Source organism: Lolium perenne, chromosome 4 (genome assembly GCF_019359855.2).
Source record: "Lolium perenne isolate Kyuss_39 chromosome 4, Kyuss_2.0, whole genome shotgun sequence".
Classification (NCBI taxonomy): Eukaryota; Viridiplantae; Streptophyta; class Magnoliopsida; order Poales; family Poaceae; genus Lolium; species Lolium perenne.
Genome location: NC_067247.2, coordinates 402,606,009 through 402,630,685, shown reverse-complemented (window position 1 = coordinate 402,630,685; position 24,677 = coordinate 402,606,009). Strand labels below are relative to the sequence as shown.

The 24,677-nt window shown below is 44.8% G+C and overlaps 1 protein-coding gene across 3 annotated transcripts in view; it reads left to right on the top strand.

The window, feature by feature from the left end:
* The window catches only part of LOC127297407 (mediator of RNA polymerase II transcription subunit 12), a 70,377-nt gene that overhangs the window by 3,189 nt on the left and 42,511 nt on the right, over window positions 1–24,677 (top strand). The window contains exons 6-12 of one of the 3 annotated variants that reach the window (XM_051327714.1): window positions 7–114; window positions 700–849; window positions 932–1,273; window positions 1,384–3,686; window positions 4,151–6,712; window positions 7,177–7,495; window positions 7,656–8,065. In XM_051327714.1, coding sequence (XP_051183674.1) covers window positions 7–114; window positions 700–849; window positions 932–1,273; window positions 1,384–3,686; window positions 4,151–6,712; window positions 7,177–7,495; window positions 7,656–8,065 — 6,194 coding nt within the window. Of the gene's footprint in view, window positions 1–6; window positions 115–699; window positions 850–931; window positions 1,274–1,383; window positions 3,687–4,150; window positions 6,713–7,176; window positions 7,496–7,655; window positions 8,452–24,677 lie in introns of those variants that run through there. The other 2 variants (XM_051327715.2, XM_051327713.1) reach the window with 2 other exon arrangements.

The window sequence follows — 24,677 nt, the reverse complement described above, 5'->3', positions numbered from 1 at the left end:
TAATAGGCTGGCCAAGTTTATGGAGTTCCTCTTTCTGGATCACTGTTGATAAAACCTGGAGTTTATCCGGAGCAAAGGCCATGCAATGAGGACTCCCGCAGAAAATGGACTGAGGTTAACGAACTAATCTTCCATTTGTTAATTCATTTTTCTTTTCAATGGGACACTGGCAGAAGTTTTGTATTTTTATTTGATTTCCCGAATTCTTTATCTCTTAACTTCTCTTTGCATGACGTGGTTAGCTCTTTGCTTTAGTTCAGTATTTTGTTGTGGAACTGTGGGTTTTACTTCCAGTTAATGATGTATTATCTTCCTTGAATTTGGAGCTGCTTTGACTCCAAACACTGTATTATTGCTTTTTCAGTTATGTTATTAGGGGTTAGGGGATATCTTTATAGATTTTTAATAGAAAATTCTAAGTGAGACCCCTACAGTACATATAGGGACCCAAATTCGCGTCTGTAGAGAGATAAACCCATGATGGGGTTGTACATCCACTCCCCAACCAAGTGAGTTAGGCTCACTTCCCATGTTCATAGATCTCCCATACTTGATATCAAGAATATTGCATCTATAAAGTGTGTGGAGGCTAATTGTTTGGGGATCTCAACTTGTGGTTCTTACGGGTGTGGAGTTTGCTTTTACCATTATGCTCACTTTAATTTTCTTGTATGTTTAATGTGTATCATTAATCTGCAGGCCCTTGCCCAGCCAAACAAGAGGCTGCGTTTATTATCTGAGCATGTTCCTCATGGTTATCGTAGGAAATCACTTTTTGATGTTCTCACTCGATGTAATGTCCCATTACTAAGGGCAACATGGTTTGTTAAAGTTACATACCTCAATCAGGTTTGCAATTCTTCTGAGCTTGTCTCATGCTTCCTACCAAACGCCATACTACATAATTGTAACAAAGTGTATTCAATTATAGCCACAGGTCCGACCAACATCCAGCGGTATTTCAACAGGTGCTTCTGATAATCAACGATCCAACCAGTGGACAAAGGATGTCGTTGAATACTTACAACAGCTACTGGACGAATTTTGTTCAAAAGAGGTACCTCCGTCTTTTAAGGAACAGCCATCACCAGGGCTTATTTCTGGGGCAACTCTAGTAAAAATGAAAACCGAAGCATCCTCTGTTGGTGGAGACACTGAAGAGCCTGTGGTGCACTTCAAATGGTGGTATATGGTTCGTCTTGTACAATGGCATCTCACAGAAGAATTGCTAGTTCCCTCGGTACTTATTGAATGGTTATGTTACCAACTTCAGGTACTTTTGTTACATTGAAAGATCGAATTATCATATTTTAGGATGTTTCAGTTTATCAGTTCCCTTGATTGGTTTTTCTTGTTAATGACTTTTTTCTACCCTCCATCCAGGAGAGGGATTCAGTCGAGGCCTTAGAGCTTCTTTTGCCTGTTGTACTAGGTTTGGTTGAGACCATCACTCTCTCACAAACATACGTGCGTATGTTCGTGGAAATTCTGGTTAGACGTCTGAGTGATGCTTCTGTTGTTGATAACCCGAAAAGGTCATCTATCTCTTCTGTCATAGCTGAGTTACTGCGATACATGGTACTTGCAGTACCGGATACATTTGTTTCTTTCGACTGCTTTCCTCTTCCTTCAGCTGTGGCCCCAGATGTATATGGTAGAGGTGCTTTGCTGAAGATAACTGGTGGTGGTGAAATCTCTAGTTCTAAGAGGCCGGATGTGTACCGGTACCTTTCCTGCGGTTATGCTGTGTGTTCAATTCAGAGACGTGCATCAGATCTTTCGACTCTTGCCAATCCCAACCTTCAAGCACGTGGTGCAGCAAAAGTGGTACAGGCTTTGGACAAGGCTCTTGTCACTGGAAATTTGACAATGGCGTATTCTTCACTCTTTAATGATCTATCTGATGCACTAATGGAAGAAAGGTGGATTAAAGAAGTCAGCCCTTGCTTGCAGTCTTCTCTAATGTGGATTGGAACTGTTGAGTTATCCCTAATCTGTTCTGTCTTTTTTCTTTGTGAATGGGCAACATGTGATTATCGTGATTGTCGTACATCTCCCAGTCTGAATGTAAAATTTTCAGGGAGAAGAGATTTATCTCAGATACATGTGGCAGTGTCTATCTTAAAAAACAAAATGAATGAGATGAATAACTTGTCTCGGTCTAAGAGTAGCAGTCGCATGGCAATGAATAATATTGGTAAAGGTTCTTCGTTGAATGATGCTTCTTTAGCAGCAACTACAGTGGGTGATTCTTCTGGATTGAGAAATAATGCAAAGATTGAGGAGAAGAATGAAAGGAAGGATATGTTTGAAAGTCCTGGTCCGCTGCATGATATTATTGTGTGTTGGCTGGATCAGCATGAGGTTAGCAGTGCTGCAGGTTTTAAACGTGTGGATGTTCTCATCATAGAGCTTATTCGCAGCGGTCTATTTTATCCTCAAGCTTATGTAAGGCAGCTAATTATCAGTGGAGTAACTGATAGGAGTGGTACTTTGCTAGATACGGAAAGGAAAAGGAGGCACCACAGAATATTAAAGCAGCTTCCTGGGTCATCTTTATTTGATGTTCTTGAGGAAGATATAGTTGTTGAAGAGCAACAATTGCGTGAGATGATGTCAACCTATTCTAGTGAGCGTCGCCTTGTGCTTTCTGAACTTTCGAGTGGTCTGTCAGTTGATGCAAATGACAGGGGTGAATATACTTCAAGTTCCTTCTTTCGGAAGCAGAGTGATATTTTGGTTGCATCAGGAGGCTCTAATCATAGCAGTGTGCCTGAACAAGTAGAAGATGTGAAAGTTATGGTGTCGAGCCTGTTGTGTTTTATTTATCCTCACTCAGTGGAATCAGAACAGTGTGAAACCAAAATGAACTTCCAGGGATCATCAACTTCAACACTCACACAAGTGGATAATGGAGAAGTGAAAAATGGCTGTGAGGATTGTATGAGGATCAAGGGACAGAAATTGGATGAGAGAACCTCCCCTTACCAGGCGTTCCCATTGGTTCAATCAGATGAGGAAGATGTTTGGTGGGTGAAGAAAGGGACAGAGCTACATGAATCTTTTAAGGCTGAACCTGCACTGAAATCCATTAAACAAACCTCTAGAGGTAGGGCAAAAGTGGTTCGCAAAACACAGAATCTTGCACAGCTTGCGACTGCTAGGATCGAAGGCAGTCAGGGGGAGGCATCTACTAGTCATCTTTGTGAGAGCAAGCTGAGCTGTCCCCACCATAAACCTAGCACTGATGGTGACAATGCCAAAGATGCGTATCACACAAGGATGACAAATCTGGCCGAAGTTGGGAAGTCGTTGAAGAAACTTAGATTACTTGAAAGGCGCTCCATCTCTGTGTGGTTGTTGAAATCAGTAAGGCAACTTGTTGAAGGAAATGAAACGACAGCTTGTAAAGCTAGCAATTCCTTAAGCTCCTTTTCCTCTCTGCCTGATGACAAAACTGTGTCCAAATGGAAGCTAGGCGATGAAGAACTAATGTCAATTCTCTATATACTTGACACATGCTGTGATTTAGTCTCTGGTGCAAGGTTCCTTGTATGGTTGCTAGCAAAAAATCGTGGTGGAATGGCTACGCTAGGTCAAGTCGGGAGAAGTGGTACGCATATGAAAAACAGAGATAACCAAGTTTGTCAGGTTGGTGAGGCACTTGTGTTCTCATCCTTGCTTAGGTATGTTGCTCCTAATGTCGATTCCATCAGTCTTTATTTAATCGAAGAGGACATGGGAAGGAATGAAAATAGAGGTTAATGAATTTTTATTATTAATTAGAGGCACCTGTTCTGTTTTCTTGTTTTTTGCTTCTATTTTCAATGCAACATATGGTCTAGATTTTGGTGACTCCACTTGTGTTCTCTGCAGTCCGTTCTCTTATGTATTCACCATTTTTCTTTGTCAGTAAAGTTAGAATCCTTTGTGTTTGTGGTTTTATATGTGGGCATGTTCAATGCTTTTTGAAGCAACTGTTAAGTTAAAGCCTTCATTTTTAACAGAACAAAGTTCTCTAGACCAGGGTAGACAGATGGTTATCTGTTATGATTGATTATGTTCCCCATTTTTTATGTTTTGGACTCTGTTATATACTTAAATTGTTATATCAATTTGCTCTGATGACTTTACTCTTTAACACTTACAGGTATGAGAACATACTTCTTGCAACTGATCTCTTGCCTGAAGTTCTCAATGCTTCAACGAACAGACATTTTGTGTTAGCAAATGCAAGGCATCCTGCACCGGCAGCTTTGCCTTATACCCGATATTTTTTAAGGAAGTACAGAGATGTGGCTAGCGTGGTTAGGTGGGAGAAGAATTTTAGGACCACATGTGACCAGCGACTGCTAACTGAGCTTGATAATGGGCGATCAATAGATGGTGATTTGATTTCTTCTTCAGGAGTTTCAGCAGGTGAAGAGATGGATGAGCAGGTCCGTCAAAAGCTGAATGGAAGGGGTTCAAGAATTGTTCCAAACATGAAAGAGATAGTGCAGCGGCAAACTGAAGAGCTTCAACGCAATTTGAAGGAAAAGAAAATTCCAGCAACGCCCAAGAGTCCCTCGTTTGAGAAGGAAGACGGTTATCAAATTGCACATGATACTGTTTTGGGCTTAGTTGAATGTATCCGGCAAAACGGGGGAGCAAGTCCAGATGGAGACCCTTCAGCAGTTTTTGCTGCTGTTTCTGCAATTGTTGTCAATGCCGGGCAAGCCATAGCTAAACATTTGGATTTCACAGGGGGTAACTATCATGGAGTTCCTTCTATTGGTAATTCATTGAACTTTGTTCGGCACACTTTACACGTCCACATAAGTTCTCTCTGCTTACTGAAAGAAGCTTTGGGGGATCGCTTCAGTCGTGTATTTGAAGTAGCTCTGGCTGTTGAAGCATCTTCAGCTGTAACAGCAGCCTTTGCTCCTCCTAAGATCCAGCGCAATCAGTTTCAACCATCTTCTGAGGCCCATGATGCCTATGGAAATCACACTAATGAACTTCTAAGTACCTCAGGGAAAGGCTTTGTTGGGAGGGCTGGAAAAGGTGCTGCTGCTATTTCTGCACTTATTGTGGGAGCTGTTGTTCATGGAGCTGTTAGTCTTGAGCGGATGGTTGCTGTCCTGAAAATAAAAGATGGCTTGGACATTCTGCAGATCCTAAGAGGATTGAGAACTGGCACTAATGGTGCGTCCCGTTCCACTGGAACTTTTAAGATGGATAATTCAGTAGAAGTTTTGGTTCATTGGTTTAGGATTCTATTAGGGAACTGCAGAACCGTCTATGATGGGCTTATTGCAGATATTCTTGGTGAGTCCTATGTTCTTGCACTCTCAAGGTTGCAGCAGAAACTTCCTTTAAATGTGGTCTTTCCTCCAGCCTATTCAATTTTTGCAATGGTCCGTTGGAGACAGTATATCCTTAGCCGTGAAGATGTGCAGGCTTACCAGAGTATTGAGAATGCAATAAACGACATCACAAAGCATCAACCTTTTCGAGATATCTGCTTCCGCAATACACATCAGCTGTATGATCTTCTAGCTGCTGATGGTGGTGATTCGGAGTTTGCTGCAATGCTTGAAATGAACTGCTCCGACAAGAATCTGAAGCACCTATTTATACCTCTCCGTGCCCGTCTTTTTTTGAACGCTCTTGTTGATTGTAAAACACCAGCAGTCATCCAGATGGATGGTTCAGAACCTGGTGAGGCAAAAGAGAATGAGTTAAAACTCTCGGAGAAGCTTGGTCAAGTACTTGATACCCTCCAACCTGCAAAGTTCCATTGGCAATGGGTTGAGTTGAGGCTTCTTTTAGATGAACAGGCTCTTGCAGAAAAAATTGGAAAAGCTGAAAAAAGTAAGACACCAACATCGATACTGCGGGAAATTATTGATGGACTTCGATCGCTGTGCCCTAATTCTGAGAGCTTTGCCCTATCTGAAAGCGAGAAAGGGTTTACTGAAATCATCCTGTCGAGATTAGTTGCCAGACCTGATGCTGCTCCTCTCTACTCAGAAGTTGTCCACCTTCTTGGGAAGCTACATGATTCACTTGTTGTGGATGTCAAATGGATCCTTCAAGGGCTAGATGCCCTTCTGGGACGCAAGTCCACAAGACAACAGCTTGTAAGTCTTGCTCAAAGAAAAGGAGTTTCAGTAAAGACACAGGTGTGGAAGCCATGGGGATGGTCCAGCTTGCTTAGTGATGTAATGGCTAATAGAACTGCCAAAAGGAAATTGGAAGTCACTCCAATTGAGGAAGGAGAAGTTGTGGATGATGCTGAAGCCAAAAGGCCAATCAAAAGTACTCCCCATAATGTGGATAGAAGCATTGAAAGCATTAGATCTGTTAATAAATATGTAACCGAGAAAGCCCTTGCGGAATTAATGTTGCCATGCATCGATAGAAGCAATGCAGAATTTCGCGGTATATTTGCTGGGGAGGTAATCAAACAGATGGGAACTGTCAGCGAACACATCAAAGCAATATCACGAAATGGTACAAAACATGCTGGTTTGGTCCCTTCAGGAAATGAAGTTTCATCTAATAAACCCAGTGGTCGTAAAGGAATTAGAGGTGGAAGTCCAAGTATTGGCAGGCGAGGCACGGTTGGTAATGATCCAACCCCCCCTTCAGCATCTGCCCTGCAGGCAACAGTGTGGTTACGCCTCCAATTTATAATTAGGTTACTTCCAGTAATCTTGGCAGACAGGTGAGTCTAAATTGAAAAGCAAATGTCGTTTGTTTGAAGTTACTTTTGCTTGGAGATGGTTCCCGATATTAGTTTTCATTATTAGTTTATTAACACATATTTGTTGTCGCAAATTGTACCTGACTCCAGATACCCTAGGTTTCCTGATATTAGTTTTTAGCTATTACTTTGTTACACATATATTTATTGTCATAGGTTGTAGTTGACTCCAGATACCTTCTCTGTTTTCGCATAATTGAGAATGTGGACAAGTTACCTTTCATTTGGGGTGTTCCACATGTCTTGAAAGTTGGTCCTAGCATCCTGCTGTCCTTGTGACATCTATTTCATGTGGTTCATGTATTCCCTCTATTCTGGTTTATAGGTCCTTTTGGTTTTTAAGGGCATTGCTGTGCCTCAAGTGCAACTTGTGATAATTTCTTTTCCTACTAATAATCACTTCCTTCTGTATATATAAATTGTAGGAACATGAGGCAGACACTTGCTTCTACGATACTATGCTTGCTTGCGGCGCGCATAATCTACGAGGATGCAGATTCACCCGTTCCTCCTGCCAATTTAGCTACGTTGAGGCGGGAAGTGGACTCTTTGCTGGAACCTCCTGTAGACGTCCTGCTGGATCGCCCAAGCGAGAGTCTTTTTGAGAGGCTTTTATGTGTTCTCCATGCACTGCTTGGGAACTCCAAACCAAGCTGGCTAAAGACAAAGCCAGTTTCCAAGCCACCCGTTAGAGCTCCGCGAGATATCACTGCATTTGATGTTGAAGCTGCTGTGGGCTTGCAGGTCAGTTCGATGCTTAAACTGATAAATATGGTTACGCCTTTCGGAATAGTACTTTTTTTGCATCATGTGCTATGATATTTTTTTCTTTCTATCGTATCTGACATGCATTTCCTGAATGGTCTTCTCCTCCCACTTCTGACGAACTGCATCTGCTTTGTAGTCCGCATTGGACCATATGGAGTTGCCTGGGACAATCAGGCGAAAGATCCAAGCCGCTCTGCCGATCCTCCCACCATGTCGTCACAGGTCTATACAGTGTCAACCTCCTCAGCTGTCCTTGGCTGCACTATCACCACTCCAGAGCAGCACTTCATCCACCGCAGGCCCTCAACAAAAGAACACCCCTCTCAGCTGGGTCCCCACCAACATCTCAAGCAGAAGCAAGGCGACACTGCCTTCCCAGGACCCCGAGATGGAGGTGGATCCCTGGACCTTGCTCGAAGACGGCACTAGCTGTCCGTCTGCCTCGTCAGGAAGCAATGGGGCCAGCGGGATCACTGCTGACCACGCCAACCTCAAAGCGTGCAGCTGGCTCAAGGGTGCGGTCAGGGTGAGACGGACAGAGCTGACCTACATTGGGTCTCTAGATGACGACAGCTGACAAGGACGGTCTAGTTTTAATCAGTGGAATTCTTTTGTGTACAACAGGGTGGATATCTCGTGGCCTTATGGGGCGGCCTCCCGTGTAGAATACCGACCAACCTTTGCCCCTGTTTTGTTCCTAGGGCCCACTTTGCAGGAGCGACAGTGTACATAGTTGGGGACATTAGTCCGCTCCTCGAGCGATGGCCCTGTGTAGCTTATTCAAGAATTAGGAAAGAATGATGCAACTTAGCTGATTCGCCGAAAAGGCTGATATATTCTTTGGTCTAATTGTAGTGCAAGCTGGCCCCTTTAACTGATGTGGTTTAGCATGTTGATATATTATTGTTGGCTGGGCTCTTGGTTGTGAAACATCTCGTCGGTATCAAGTTGGTGCACTTGTCCAATTGTTTCTCTCGCAATGCTCTTTGTCCAGAAATATAAGTTTGAGCTCATGGTCTTTCATCAATTGCGAGCTCATGGCCTCTTATATTATGGTTGGTTGGGCTCCCATTTGGTCGATGTCCAGTTGGCTGGGCTCTTGGTTGTCAAACATTTTGTTGGTATCAAGTTGGTACATTTGTCTGAGTGTTTCTCTTGCACTACTTGCTCTGACCGCAGAGACCTCATGGTCATATTATTTATGGTTGGGCTCTTGCTTGTGAAACATTTGGTCGGTGTCCAGTTGGCCGACTGTCTCTGTCCAGAAACATATAAGGCGTGTTATTATATCTTGGAGTTCGGAATTCCTGGGGCTCTAGCTCTGTCCAGAACTAGAGCATGGTGTTTCCTCACTAGAAGAGTAGGGGCCTGTTCACACACTAGTAGAAAAAGAGGCATTAGTTCCGGTTGGTAACGGACATTAATCCCAGATTGGCAACCAGAACTAAATATGCGAGACTAAAGGCTCTCCCTTTAGTCGCGGTTGCTTACGAACCGCAACTAAACGCCCATCCACGTGGGCTGCAAACGTGCGTCGGGGTGGAGTACCTTTAGTTCCGGTTGGTGTGATCAACCGGGACTAAAGGTCTTTGCAGGTTTAGGGTTTAAATCTCTAAATCTGGTTTTATTTTGTTGTGTTTTTATTTTTTTAATATTTTTTTCATGTTTTATTTTAGTTTCAAAGAAGTTTCAGTACACATATTCTAGGCTAATATATACACGTTACATGTTGATGCATATGAATATACAATTTCAAACAAGTTTGAAATTTCAAACAAGAAGAATTCAAGAGGAATATATAATATTCAATCTCGGGCAGGTGACCATATACAACTTCAAACAAGTTTCCATATACAATTTTCAAGTGGATGTCGGATGCATTAGAAGTTCTTCGTCCTCGTAATAGTGTTGTCCATTAAGATGGAGGACCTCCCTCATCAAAAATCCTGCTAATTCCTCTTGAATTGGTTGAAAGCGAGTTGACATCCTGAGCCCTTCGCTGAGAGGTGTGTCTCAGGATGAACTCACAAACATAGTATCCACATAGATTGGTCCTCTTTGGCTGAGTTGGAATATTAGCTAACCTTCTAAATGTTAGCTGATCTTTGAATTCGCCGGTTATATTATCTTTGAACCGTTTCCAAACCCTGCAGAGCAAAGAAAATTAAATGAACAAGGAAGTTATTAGTTACTTGATATCAGAAAATGAACGAAAGAGGCCGATATAGTTCGCAAATGATTGAAAATAATTACTTTTGCAGCATTAATCTTATGTTGGTCCAATGCTTTGGATCCATATTCAGAGAGTCCATGACTTCAACTCTGGAGTTGTCAAATTGAATTATTAGCAGAATCCAGTGAAAGCTGCGGATACGTTACATGCACAATCATGCATAACTCATCGATTAGACATAACATGGAGTAAACAAAAGAGAATGTGCATAAGACAGAAACACTCACCCAAAATGGTAAGGAAATAGAATTTCACTTTTGAGTTCCTACTTTGTAAGAAACTTGTACACAAGCATAGCCATCTTCAATGGGATTGTTGTGGTGGAGTGCTCCAGGTTTACAAGGTAAAGCGGTGCCGATCGCCACCTTCAAGGAAATGTTCCCCATTGGATAATGCAACTCACATTCTTTCATAATGTCCTGTACTTCGTCCATGGGGTACCGAGGCTCCGGTGCACCATCGATCGTCGGTGCATTAGCACCAACCGGGGCGAAGGGTGCATTAGCACCAGCCGAGGCCTCCATGGAAGCCATGTTGCTTTTCCGCTGCTGGCTTCCGACATCCACTGCATGATCTCCATGCAGCCCTTCCGGTCTGTCTTTTGATAGTGCTTCACCTCAAATAGTTCCCTTTCCATCCTCCCAGACGGTCTGCATCCCGGTCCGTCTTTCTCTTACGGCTTTGGTAACTTTACGGGTCATTGTTCTGGGGAAACCCTACTTTCCACGGAATGGCGCCTTTGCCTCGTACACGTTCTAGGTGTCCAGGATTCCCGAGGGCTACTGCCAGCGGTCATTCTTTCTATTGACCTTGTGATAACCCACAAGTATAGGGGATCGCAACAGTCTTCGAGGGAAGTAAAACCCAAATTTATTGATTCGACACAAGGGGAGACAAAGAATACTTATAAGCCTTAACAACTGAGTTGTCAATTCAGCTGCACCTGGAAAAGCACTAGTAACAGGGGTGATGTGAAAGCAGCAGTAATATGAGAGCAATAGTAAGAATACACAGCAGAGTGATAACATAGAGGCAATGGCACCAGAAAATAGTTGATACTACTTCTAATGACATATAGGACCGAGTGAGTATTTGATGATGAAAGATGGACTGGGGTTCCCAGCTATCTACACTAGTGGTAACTCTCCAATAGCAAGTGTTGGGTGAACAAATTACAGTTGGGCAATTGACATAATTATTATAGCATTAAGACAGAACATCAAGTTTATTAATCATGTAGGCATGTTTTTCATATATAGTCATACGTGCTCGCAATGAGAAACTTGCATAACATCTTTTGTCCTACCAGCCTGTGGCAGCCGGGCCTCTAGGGAAACTACTGGTAATTAAGGTACTCCTTTTAATAGAGCACCGGAGCAAAGCATTAACACTTGGTGAAAACATGTGATCCTCATATCTAAGCCTTCCCCTACAGTTATCCCAGTTGCTGTCACTCTGGGGCCTCGGGTTCCGGACATAGACATGTGCAAACAACTTGTAGATACAATCTAAGCAATAATTATAGAGCTTAAATCTAAGATCATGCCACTAGTGCACTAGTGACAAGCATTAAACACAACAAGATTGCAGCAACAATAACTTCACAAACTTTATAGATAGACTGATCATAATGTAACAATTCATCGGATCCCAACAAACACAACACCGATTACATCAAATGGATCCTAATCATGTAAGGCAGCTCATGAGATCATTGTATTGAAGTACATGGGAGAGAGAGTACCAACTAGCTACTTCTAGAACCCGTAGTCCATGGGGGAACTACTCACGGAGCATGATGGAGGCGGTGGCGTCGATGGAGAAGGCTCCGGGGGTCGATCCCCGTCCCGGCAGGGTGCCGAAACAGGAACTTCTGACCCCCGAAACTAGGTTTCGCGATGGCGGCGGCGCTCCGGGAGTCTTTCTGGAGTATGATAGGTATCTCTCGGGTTTTCGCGTCGTGGGGGAATAAATAGGCAAAGGGGCGATGTCGGTGGAGTCCCGAGGTGGGCTCCCCACACCCCGGCGCGCATGTGGGCCCGGCCACGCCGCCCTATGGTGTGGAGGCCGTGGGCCTCCCCCTGGCTTGCCCTTCTGGCTCCGTGTGTCCCTCGGAAAAATAGGAGGTTTGGCTTTTGTTTCGTCGAATTCCAAGAATATTGCCCGAACAGCTTTTCTGGAACCAAAAACAGCAGAAAACAGGAACTGGCACCTCGGCATCTTGTTAATAGGTTAGTCCCGGAAAGTGCATAAAATCATTATAAAGTGTGAGCAAAACATGTAGGTATTCTCATAAAACTAGCATGGAACATCAGAAATTGTAGATACGTTGGAGACGTATCAAGCATCCCCAAGCTTAGTTCCTACTCGCCCTCGAGTAGGTAAACGATAAAAAGAATAATTTCTGAAGTGACATGCTACTAACATAATCTTGATCATACTATTGTAAAGCATATGAGATGAATGAAGTGACTCAAGGCAATGATCTATAGTTTGCTAACAAATAGATAATGACTAAGCATATAGCAAAAACTTTTCATGAATAGTACTTTCAAGACAAGCATCAAAAAGTCTTGCATAAGAGTCAACTCATAAAGCAATAAATTCTTAATAAGAGGTTTTGAAGCAACACAAAGGAAGATTTAAGTTTCAGCAATTGCTTTCAACTTTCAACATGCTTATCTCATGGATAATTGTCAACACAAAGTAATATAATAAGTGCAATAAGCAAGCATGTAAGAATCAATGCACACAGTTGACACAAATGTTTGCTCCTAAGATAGAAAGGAGTAGGTAAACTGACTCAACATAAAGTAAAAGAAAGGCCCTTCGCAGAGGGAAGCAGGGATTAAATCATGTGCTAGAGCTTTTTAAGTTTTGAAATCATATAGAGAGCATACAAATAAAGTTTTGGAGGTGTTTGTTGTTGTCAACGAATGGTAGTGGGCACTCTAACCCCCTTGTCCAACAGACTTTCAAAGAGCGGCTCCCATGAAGGACGTTATCTCTACCAGCAAGGTAGATCATCCCTCTTCTCTTTTGTTTACACATGTATTTTAGTTTTATTTATATATGACACTCCTCCCAACCTTTTGCTTTCACAAGCCATGGCTAACCTAATCCTCGGGTGCCTTCCAACATTTCACATAGCATGGAGGAGTGTCTATTTGCAAAATTAAGTTGCTTACTGATGAATCAGGGCAAAACATGTGAAGAGAATTATTAGTGAAGGTTAATTAATTGGGGCTGGGAACCCCGTTGCCAGCTCTTTTGCAAAATTATTGGATAAGCGGATGAAGCCACTAGTCCATTGGCGAAAGTCTGCCCAACAAGATTGAAAGATAAAACACCACATACTTCCTCATGAACTATAAAACATTGACACAAATAAGAGATAATAACTTTTGAATTGTTTAAAGGTAGCACATGAAGTATTTACTTGGAATGGCAGAGAAATACCACATAGTAGGTAGTTATGGTGGACACACATGGCATAGGTTTTGGCTCAAGGTTTTGGATGCACGAGAAGCATTCCCTCTCAGTACAAGGCTTTGGCTAGCAAGGTTGTTTGAAGAAAACACAAGTATGAACCGGTACAGCAAAACTTACATAAGAACATATTGCAAGCATTATAAGACTCTACACTGTTTTCCTTGTTGCTCAAACACTTTTACCAGAAAATATCTAGACCTTAGAGAGACCAATCATGCAAACCAATTTTCAACAAGCTCTATGGTAGTTCTCCACTAATAGGTTTAAACTTATGATGCAAGAGCTTAAACATGATCTACTTGAGAGCTCAAAACAATTGCCAAGTATCAAATTATTCAAGACAATATGAAGCATTTTCTGTTTTCAACCAAATAACAATAAGTGCTGCGGGTTTCAGCTTTCGCCATGAATATTAAAGTAAATTAAGAACACAAGTGTTCAAATGAAAAAGCGGAGCGTGTCTCTCTCCCACACAAGGATTGCTAGGATCCAAATTTATTCAAACACAAACTAAAATAAAAACATACAGACGCTCCAAGTAAAGCACATAAAATGTGGAAGAATTAAAATATAGTTTCACTAGAGATGACCTGATAAGTTGCCTATGAAGAAGGGGATGCCTTATGCATCTCCAAGCTTAGACGCTTGAGTCTTCTTGAAATATGCTTGGGTGACCCACGGGGGCATCCCCAAGCTTAGGCTCTTCACTCTTCTTGATCACATTATATCACCCTTCTCTCTTGACCCTTGAAAACTTCTGCCACACCAAACTTCTCATAAACTTCATTAGAGGGGTTAGTACTCAAAAAACTTTAATCCACTTTAGTCCTGTAGTGACACATCGCAAGAACTCAATAAAACATTAGCTACATCTCTCCACGTCTAGAAAGCCTTACTTAAAGTCCACAAGAGACAATGCAAAAAAACAGAGACAGAATCTATCAAAACAGAACAGCCAGTAAACATGATTTTTTTTCGAGGTACTTCCATTGCTCAAATCAGAAAACTCAAAACTAATGAAAGTTGCGTACATATCTGAGGAACACGCATGATTTTTCACAGATTTTTCTGAGTTTCCTACAGAGAGACCTACTCAAATTCGTGACAGCTAAAAATCTGTTTCTGCGCAGAAATCCAAATCTAGCATCAGCTTTCTATTAGAGACTTTACTTGGCACAACAATGCAGTAAAATAAAGATAAGGAGACGTTGCTACAGTAGTAACAACTTCCTAGACACAAAAAAATAGTAGCAAAATAAAAACATGGGTTATCTCCCAAGAAGTGCTTTCTTTATAGCCATTAAGATGGGCTCAGTAATTTTAATGATGCTCACATGGAAAATAGAAAATGAAGCAAAAGGAGCATCAAGAAGAAAATTCAAAACACATTTAAGTCTAACCCGCTTCCTATGCATAGGAATCTTGTACACAAATAAATTCATGAAGAACAAAGTGACAAGCATAGGAAGATAAAACAATAGTAACTTCAAAAGTTTCAACATATAGAGAGGTGTTTTAGTACCATGCAAATTTCTACAACCATATTTTCCTCTCTCATAATAATTTTCAGTAGCTTCATGAATAAACTCAACAATATAACTATCACATAAAGCATGTTTTTCATGATCCACAAACACATAATTTTTATCAAGCTCAAAAATAATGGGATTAAAACTTTCAAACCCACTTTTATCAATAATATAACAAGATGATTGATCAATCTCAAAAGATATGGGACTCCTAGATAAAGTCAAGACCTCTCCAATCCCATTTTCATTAGTAGTACAATTAATATTATCAAGTAACATAGGACCATCATCTAGAGCTTTATCATAAACATTTGCTAAGCAAAACTCTTTAGTACCATGCATTTCGATATCAGGCACAAACAAAGCATTATCATAAAATTTATCAAAATAGCATGGATTATCATAGATAATAGTAGCATAATTATTCTCACAAGTTTTACTCATAGGGAATATTTCAAGAGAATCCAGAGGAACATAACATTCATCCTCCTTTGGTAAGCATGGAGGACAATCAAATAGTGTAAGAGATAAAGAGTTACTCTCATTAGAAGGCTGGTATTAGTAGCTAATCCATTCTTCCTCCTTTTGTTCATCACTCTCCTCCTCTTTTTCATCCAATGAGCTTTCAGGTTCATCAATTTCTTCTTTCACAGGTTCGTGCAAATTGTGAGTGCATTCTTGTGCATGAATGAGTCTCTCTTTATAATCAATGATATAAGGATTATTGTTGTAATGTTCTATGCAATAATCAAGGATAGAAGAGACATAATCTTTAAGGTCCTTACAAGCAATACAAGTTTCATAATTTTTAGCCATGAAGGATTCTATCTCAGAGGCTCCCATAAATAAAACAAATTGTTCCACTTCTTCGAACCCAAGATGAATATAGTTATTCCAATGATAGTTCACAATTAAAACTTCTTCACTAAAGCCACATTGGAATTTAAGATGTTTAGTATCCTGTTTAGAGCAACAGTTTATATCATGGCGTTTAAGCAAAATTTTAGCAATTGTATTCAATTTTTCTAACACGGCACTCATGACTTTACCCTTTCTTGATTCTCTATAATTCATATATAATTCTATAAGCTCCATACAGGTTATGGGTTCTTCCATAACAACAGTTTTTAATTTTTCGGGTTTTCAAATTTTTATGGATTTTCGGGTATATAAGAAAAATAAAACAAGACAAAAACAAACTAGACAAAAGTAAACTAAGCAAAATAATACTAGACAGAAATAAACTAAGCATAAATAAACTAGACAAAAGTAAACTAAGCAAAACAAAATAAAATAAAAACAGAGAGAGAGGTAGAGTGTACTCCCCATGTGAACTTATGAGTAGAGCTATGCTCCCTGGCAATGGCGCCAGAAAATAGTCTTGATAACCCACAAGTATAGGGGATCGCAACAGTCTTCGAGGGAAGTAAAACCCAAATTTATTGATTCGACACAAGGGGAGACAAAGAATACTTATAAGCCTTAACAACTGAGTTGTCAATTCAGCTGCACCTGGAAAAGCACTAGTAACAGGGGTGATGTGAAAGCAGCAGTAATATGAGAGCAATAGTAACAGTAACACAGCAGCAATAGCAGTAACACAGAGGCAATGGCACCAGAAAATAGTTGATACTACTTAATGGCATATATGACCGAGTGAGTATTTGATGATGAAAGATGGACCGGGGTTCCCAGCTATCTACACTAGTGGTAACTCTCCAATAACAAGTGTTGGGTGAAAAAATTACAGTTGGGCAATTGACATAATTATTATAGCATTAAGACAGAACATCAAGTTTATTAATCATGTAGGCATGTTTTCCATATATAGTCATACGTGCTCGCAATGAGAAACTTGCATAACATCTTTTGTCCTACCAGCCGGTGGCAGCCGGGCCTCTAGGGAAACTACTGGTAATTAAGGTACTCCTTTTAATAGAGCACCGGAGCAAAGCATTAACACTTGGTGAAAACATGTGATCCTCATATCTAAGCCTTCCCCTACAGTTATCCCAGTTGCTGTCACTCTGGGGCCTCGGGTTCCGGACATAGACATGTGCAAACAACTTGTAGATACAATCTAAGCAATAATTATAGAGCTTAAATCTAAGATCATGCCACTAGTGCACTAGTGACAAGCATTAAACACAACAAGATTGCAGCAACAATAACTTCACAAACTTTATAGATAGACTGATCATAATGTAACAATTCATCGGATCCCAACAAACACAACACCGATTACATCGGATGGATCTCAATCATGTAAGGCAGCTCATGAGATCATTGTATTGAAGTACATGTGAGAGAGAGTACCAACTAGCTACTTCTAGAACCCGTAGTCCATGGGGAAACTACTCACGGAGCATGATGGAGGCGGTGGCGTTGATGGAGAAGGCTCTGGGGGTCGATCCCCGTCCCGGCAGGGTGCCGAAACAGGAACTTCTGACCCCCGAAACTAGGTTTCGCGATGGCGGCGGCGCTCCGGGAGTCTTTCTGGAGTATGATAGGTATCTCTCGGGTTTTCGCGTCGTGGGGGAATAAATAGGCAAAGGGGCGATGTCGGTGGAGTCCCGAGGTGGGCTCCCCACACCCCGGCGCGCATGTGGGCCTGGCCACGCCGCCCTATGGTGTGGAGGCCGTGGGCCTTCCCCTGGCTTGCCCTTCTGGCTCCGTGTGTCCCTCGGAAAATAGGAGGTTTGGCTTGTGTTTCGTCGAATTCCGAGAATATTGCACGAACAGCTTTTCTGGAACCAAAAACAGCAGAAAGCAGGAACTGGCACCTCAGCATCTTGTTAATAGGTTAGTCCCGGAAAGTGCATAAAATCATTATAAAGTGTGAGCAAAACATGTAGGTATTGTCATGAAACTAGGATGGAACATCAGAAATTATAGATACGTTAGAGACGTATCACCTTGATCTTCCCCGCTTGAGCTTGGTCCATTGCGTCAAGAAGGGCGGTGGTGGGAGTAAACACTTTCTTCCGGTGAACACACCTCCCTGTCTCCGGGTCTAGCGATCCCCCATACCCGTACCACCATGTTTTGGCCCTTGTGTCCCATCCCTCTGTACGTAGAGAGATTCCTCGCTCGCTTAGGCTGTTCTCCATCTTCTCCCACTTAGGCTCCGAAGTGCAGTATCCTCCCGGCCCCATAATATGATTGTACTCTTTTTTAGCCGCATTTAACTTATTTTTTCCGATATGGCCTTGGCATGCTCCGGTTGCTTCCACTTCACAAATTCGGGCCACACATCTTTAAGTCTCTCATACTGTCCTTTGAAATCTGGAGTCTTCTTCTGCGAGACATAGTCCCGGGCTAAATTTTTCTTGAAGTTCCGGAATGCTTCACCCATCTTCTTAAGAGCGAACTCTTTGACTAGCCTTCTCATCTCACGTCCACCTGGAATCTCATTACCCTCTTCATCGTGTTTGTTGTATTCCAGAGGTAGAACGAAATGTTCCATAAGTTTTCTCCAACAATCCTTTTTCATTCTCTTGTCGACAAAAGTAAAACCAACACGTGCCTTCTTTGGCCCATTCCATTCCTGGAGGGTGATCGAGATGTTATCTCTAGCAACCACTCCGCATTGGTTGATAAACTTTGTATAGTGCCTTTTGGGCTCCAACGGCCTGCCATGTTCATCGACAACATCGATGGTCAATGTTTCTCCAGGTTTCATCGTTTGGGTCTTGCCGCGCGGCATTGTACTCAATTTTCTCGACGATCCAGAGGGCTATAAAAAGAAAGAGAGTCACATTAATACATATTTATTCAAATCAGTAAATTTGTATCACCAGAGGCTCAGTTTATACCTCGCCGGAGGTGGTTGCTTGCAATTCGAGATCATCGTTTGTCGTTTTTCCCTCCGGCAAACGTTTCAACAATGCCCATGTCTTGACCTTCGCCTTCACCTTCACCGTCAAGGTTTAGATATGAAGAAAGATAGTCTTCTTCATCTTCTGTCGGCACATAGGGAATTTCACCGTTGATGATTGCGTTTATATGTGCTTCAGCATCCGCATCATAGTTATCCAAAATCGGGTCTTTATCGCCCACTCCTGAAGACATGTCGTAAAAACCAATTAAGTAAAGAAACATATTATGTAAAAACTAATTGTATAAACATTAGTGTGGCGTGAGGACGCGGGTGGTGGTGGAACTACTCCGAATGGTGGTGAAAGGGGGCGGTGTGGCTACTCCGAGTGGTGGCGAAAGGGAGGCGGTGGCGGTGGCGAGGACGACACATATAGGGAGAGGGCGGCGAGGAGGGCACACGTATACGGAGAGGGCGGCGAGGGGGCGGCGAGGACAACACCCTAATAACCCTAAACCCTAACTATACACCATCTAGGATGTCGACGGCGCTTGGTGACGACCAGAGGGAGGCGAGGAGGGCACATATACAGAGAGGGCGGCGACGACAGGGTGACGAGGAGGGCACACGTATTACCTACTCTACTGCGAGCAAAAGAGAGAGGGTGGCGAGGGCGGCGGTACTCTGCGAGCGGGCGTCTCTACGACAAGGGAGGCGAGGCCCTGGCGAATGCTGCTGCGAGGGCCCGGGGCCTCCGGCGACCGTAAAATTAGCAACATTAGTTTTACAAATTTAGTTTACAATTTACAAATTTAATTTTACAAATTAGTTTTAATTTACAAATTTAATTTACAATTTACAAAATTGGTTTTAATTTACAAAATTAGTTTTACTTAATTTACAATTTTAGTTTTAAAAAATGTTACAGAGAGAGAGGCCGGCGAGCGCAGCGCGGCGAGATCGGTACGGGCGGCGGCGCGGCATGGGGAGATCGATACGGGCGGCGGCGCGGGGAGATACATGGGCAGCGGTCGGCGCGGCGCGCGCGGGAGACACGGCCGGCAGAGAGCGCAGCGTGGCGCGGGAGGGATTACGGCGGCGAGGCGGCGCAGCGAGAGGGACGTACGGGGACAACATCGAGGGCAGCGGGTGGCGAGGAGGCGGGCAGCCTGACGGCGTTTCGTCGATCGTTGGGGCACCTGCGTCTTCGAGGAAGGAGAAGTGAAGCAGAGAGGGGGCGGTGCGCGCGGTTTTATAATTTCGACCCTTTAGTCGCGGCGCCGCTGGGCGCTTTAGTCGCCAGTTGGTCTCACCAACCGCGACTAAAGCCTTTTTTTAGAACTAAATCATTTCAAAATCATAAAAATACAAATAATATATCAAAAAACTCAGAAAATAAAACTAATTTATTTCAAAATCATTAAAATACAATAATATATCAAAAACTCAGAAAAATAAAACTACAAAATCATAAAAATACAAATAATATAACAAAATATTCAGAAAAATAAAACTAATTCATTTCAAAATCATAAAAATACAAAAAATATATCAAAAAATTCAGAAAAACAAAACTAATTCATTCCAAAATCGTAAAAATACAAATAATATATCAAAGGGATTTCTATTTTCGTACCCTCGGTTCGTTAGTTGTGCTCAGTTTTCCCCAGCTCCTTAGTTATTCCTTAGTTTTCCCCAAGACCTTGTCTGAAACCATCACAGGTGCTTTAACGGCCGGTTGCCCGACGGTTGACCGTTATCTTCTGACTAGTGGGGCCACGTAGAGCCCGCAAAGACACGTCGGACCATCCATCTTTGTTTGACCGTAAGCATCGCTGTATCCCTGACCAAAACGCGCACGAGTGGGGCTTCGGTATATCGAATGACAAGTGGGCCATGGCGTTGATACAAGGGGCAATACACGGGTAGGAATAGATTTTTAAACGGAACTCTACAGCGATGGCACGGAGGAGGTGGCCTGCGGGGTGCCGAGATGAGATCGACGTCCACAAAGAACTGCATGAGGCGAGACCAGATGCATTAGATAGATATGAACTAGACGCGTTTAACCACTCGTGCGACATCGACGACATCGACGACTACCTCAAAACTTTGACTAACCGTGTTCGACACGAACGCGAGCAATGTAGAGAAAACTAGTGTCTCTCCTTTCTAGCGTGTATAGATGGGTGCTAGAAGAGTGTGGTGGTGAAGGGAAAGACCTCGCGGTGGTCTGTGGCGTCCAGCATAGCGGGGCGGCGTGGCCATGCCAACAACGGCGTGCATGCATGTTCGGCATTGGCATCAGCATGTACGTTCGACATTGGCCTCAGCGGTATCTCTGTTGTGTCAGTGATCGAATGAGGGGACGGGATTGAGGGTGCATCCCGACGGTGACCTAGCAGTGGCGGCGAGCATAGCCGTTCTGACCATGCCGATATCGGCATCGGCAAAGTTTGGAGGCTGTGTGTTGTGGGTATACTTTATGGGTATATCAACGGCATGGCCTAGATCCGGCAAGCCCGGGTGGCCCATAGTTGGTGATGAGGCATGTGGCCCATCGGGCGGCCCAGTTGCTGTAGATCATGAAGGATGAAGTCCAGCTCAGGAACAGGAAGCCGGATCCTAACCGACCTATGAAGGAGGCCGGATCCGTGGAGGCCCAAAAAGTATTCGGATCCAGTACGTACTTGGAGGAAGGCGGATCCTTGACGTACACGGCAAGACATTGTACCGTAGTTAGGCAACTTGTATTCCGGCTAGGACTCTCCATGTAAACCCTAGATCCGTGCGCCTATATAAGCCGGATCCCGGGAGCCCTAGAGGCACAACCACAACTCATTGTAACAATGCGCAAGCGCCCAGATAATTCCAGACAAGCAGCAGTAGGCCCTGTCATCTTGCAGGTGTTCCGAAGCTGGGTAACTCGCGTACCACCGTCCCGAGAGCACTCCGCCCTATGGCCCCTACTTCTTCTCCCCCTCGTGAGGATCCCTCCTCCAAGGTACCATCGATTAGGCAACGACAGTTGGCGCCCACCGTGGGGCCTGTGGCGTCTGGAGGCCGGAACCGGGAGGGTTCCGCCATGGGAAGCTACGACGACACCATCGCTGTGGGGCGCGTCCTCTACACTGGAAATCTGCCGATCGTCCCTCCGGATGAGTGTTGGATTCCGGCTAGGACAAACCCCGTCAAGCTCTCCATCGTCCCAATTGGCAGCATACACATCTTCATCGGGGAAACCGTCGATTCCGACGGAAACCCACTGGTAAGTAACGCAGACGCGACCGCCGCAGAGCTGGACGCTGTCGCGAAGATCCGATCTGAGATGCAGGAGCTTCCCAAGGAAGATTCCGCCTCGGATCTGGAATTTTCAAAGCCCACCCAATCCGCCCCTGAGCAGGAAACAATGGTGGAAGACCAATGCAGATCCGCCTGGGTCTCCCAAGTGTTAGAAAAGCAGAGGTGCCACTTCGTACACTTCTTGGCCCATACCGCCGGAACCGCCCCTCAAGAAGACGGAGCTGGCCCTGAGCAGGTGGAGGCACCGGAAAACGGCGCAGATCCGGGTCAGGCTGAGCCTGTCGGAGAAAGCGAAACTCCGGTTGAAGAGTCGATTTTGGGCAATCTGAGCCCAATTTCCGGAGATACCCCCTCCATGGATACTGACGAGTTTAACCGCAAGCTAGGGGAGTACGGTTTCGGTGATCAGCCTGAAGTCGACTCCGCCCAGCCTAAGCAGGTTCTCGCAACGGTAGCAGCGCTGGGACAAACTGGATCTGAAGAGGCAACCGACCAATCCGACCCTCAGCCATCCCGCCAAGGATCTCCAATGTCACGGGAGCGACCCCGCAGGGATTCTTCCTCGGAGGAACTCTTGTCAGCAGAAGAGATGGTTTCATGAGCAGTTCTTAACAAACCTATAACCCCGGGCGACGCCGCAGATCTAGAGGCTCTAGAGGCCACTAGAAAGGAAATGCTGGCCACAGCCAAGAAGCTCGCCGATGCCGCAGCGGCTTTAAGGGAAGAAAGGGAAGAAGCTGCAGGTTTGGCGGACCAATTCGACAGACAGGATCGCGAAATTGCTGCCACACTCGAGCAGGTCAAGAGCATGGCGCAAGAGTGGGAAGTAAAGATGACCTATACGCAGGCGGAGGCCGATCGAATTGTTAGAGAAGCAATTCCGCCTCGCAGAATCAACTTCGCCACGCCCGCAGAGCAGCAGCCGCTGGAAACCCCAAAGGACAACATGCTAAAAGCTGCGGAGCTGTTGAAGAAGAAGGACGAGGAAGTTGACATCAACTACGTCCGCAAACTTGTCGCTTCAGCAATGCAGCAGCAAAGCAGGGCGGATACTTCGCGCAGGTTGGAATCCAATCCGGATAACTGTGTATCCACCGCGCAGAAGGACGCTCGCGCCGATCGGCATCCCGATGATGAATCACACACCGGATCCTCGGAGAGCAGAAGAAGAATCAGGGAACACCCAAATCCGATCCCCGTTCCGTCAAAGACGCCTTCGTCAGATCCAAGAAAGGGAAAGGATGCAATGTACTCTGGACGAGACAAATATCGCAACCCCTCTCCTCCGCCTAACGGTTACCCGCGACCCCCTCGCCGCCGTAGTCCAGCCGGAAACACCAGGCCCCCAGGGCATGGTGGGATTGTTATCCGCGACAACGTGCTGCCAAGAAACAGAAACAGGGAGCGCTCGCCGGAACCACGCCGGAACCAGAACAATGTTCGTGAGCCCGAGCCCAGGAGGAGTCAGAATGAGGAGCGCGACCCAGAGCCTCACCGGAGACGCGACTCAGAGCCTCGCCGGAGCCGCGACCCGGAGCCTCGCCGGAGCCGGAACGACCAGGGCAGCCAGCGCCATGGCGAAGGCAGCCACAGGAGCCGGAGCCAGCACCGGGAAGGCCGAGGAGAATCAGATGGCGGAAGCAAGAAATCGGACCGACCACCTCGCAGGTCTCCCTCACCACCACCTAGCGGTGGCGGCGGAGGTGGAGGCGGAGGCGGCGGCCGGAGATCTCGCTCTCGCTCACAATCTCCTCGCTACGGCCCGCGCGACGCACGGGATCGCCTTAACGAATACAGAACCGACTACATTGGTCCGAAGTGCTTTGGCAGGATGATTCGAGAGGAACCAAAGCCAAGGATGAACCTCAAGCTACCCGGAAACCTGAAGCATTATGATGGCACCGAAAGGCCGGATACCTGGATTGAGGATTACTATAATGCAGTAACCTTTGCCGGAGGAACCCCTAACATCGCCTGCCGCATGCTCCAGTTGTACCTTGTAGGTCCAGCCCGGATCTGGCTCAGTGACCTCGAGAAGAACTCCATCTTTTGCTGGTTCGACCTGAAGACCGCTTTCGAGAAACACTTCAGGGGCACCTACAAAAGACCTGCCACGGCAAGCGACCTGCAAGCCTGCATCCAGAAGAAGGGAGAAACCTCAAGAAACTACCTCACACGATGGTTGGCATGCAGGAACGAGTGCGAAAACGTCGACCACACCACCGCCATGTACGCTTTCATTGGTGGACTGCAGAGGGGAGGATTGCTGAGGCATACGCTCACTCGTTTGGCTAACTCAACCAAGCTGACTTTGGATGAAATGATCTCCATTGCCAGTGATCATACTGCCGCCGATGATGACGCAGGCGGTGATCTCGCAGCTACAGCAATCCCCCTACATCAACAAAAGAAGAACCGTGATAACAGCAGCAGCAGCCATAAGCGCAAGAACCCTGATGACCAGAAGAGTGGCGGATCCGAGATGGTCTCCATGGCGTTTCAACGCGGAGGTTCAGGAGGCGGAAGAGGACGCGGACGTGGAGGCGGAGCCGGCAGGGGTCAGCAGCATACCACTGAGGTCACAGCTGGCGGATCCCGCGCCCCGCAAACCTACGAGGAGTACAGAGACATGCCCTGCCTGGCCCACCTGGATCCGGTTACAGGGAAGTCCACTCACACCTACCGCAACTGCAAGTGGGTCAATGATCTAAAGAACGACCCGGAGGCAGGATACAAGCGAGCCCGGAAGCACCGCCCACGCGGCAAGGGAGGCAAGGGCAAGAA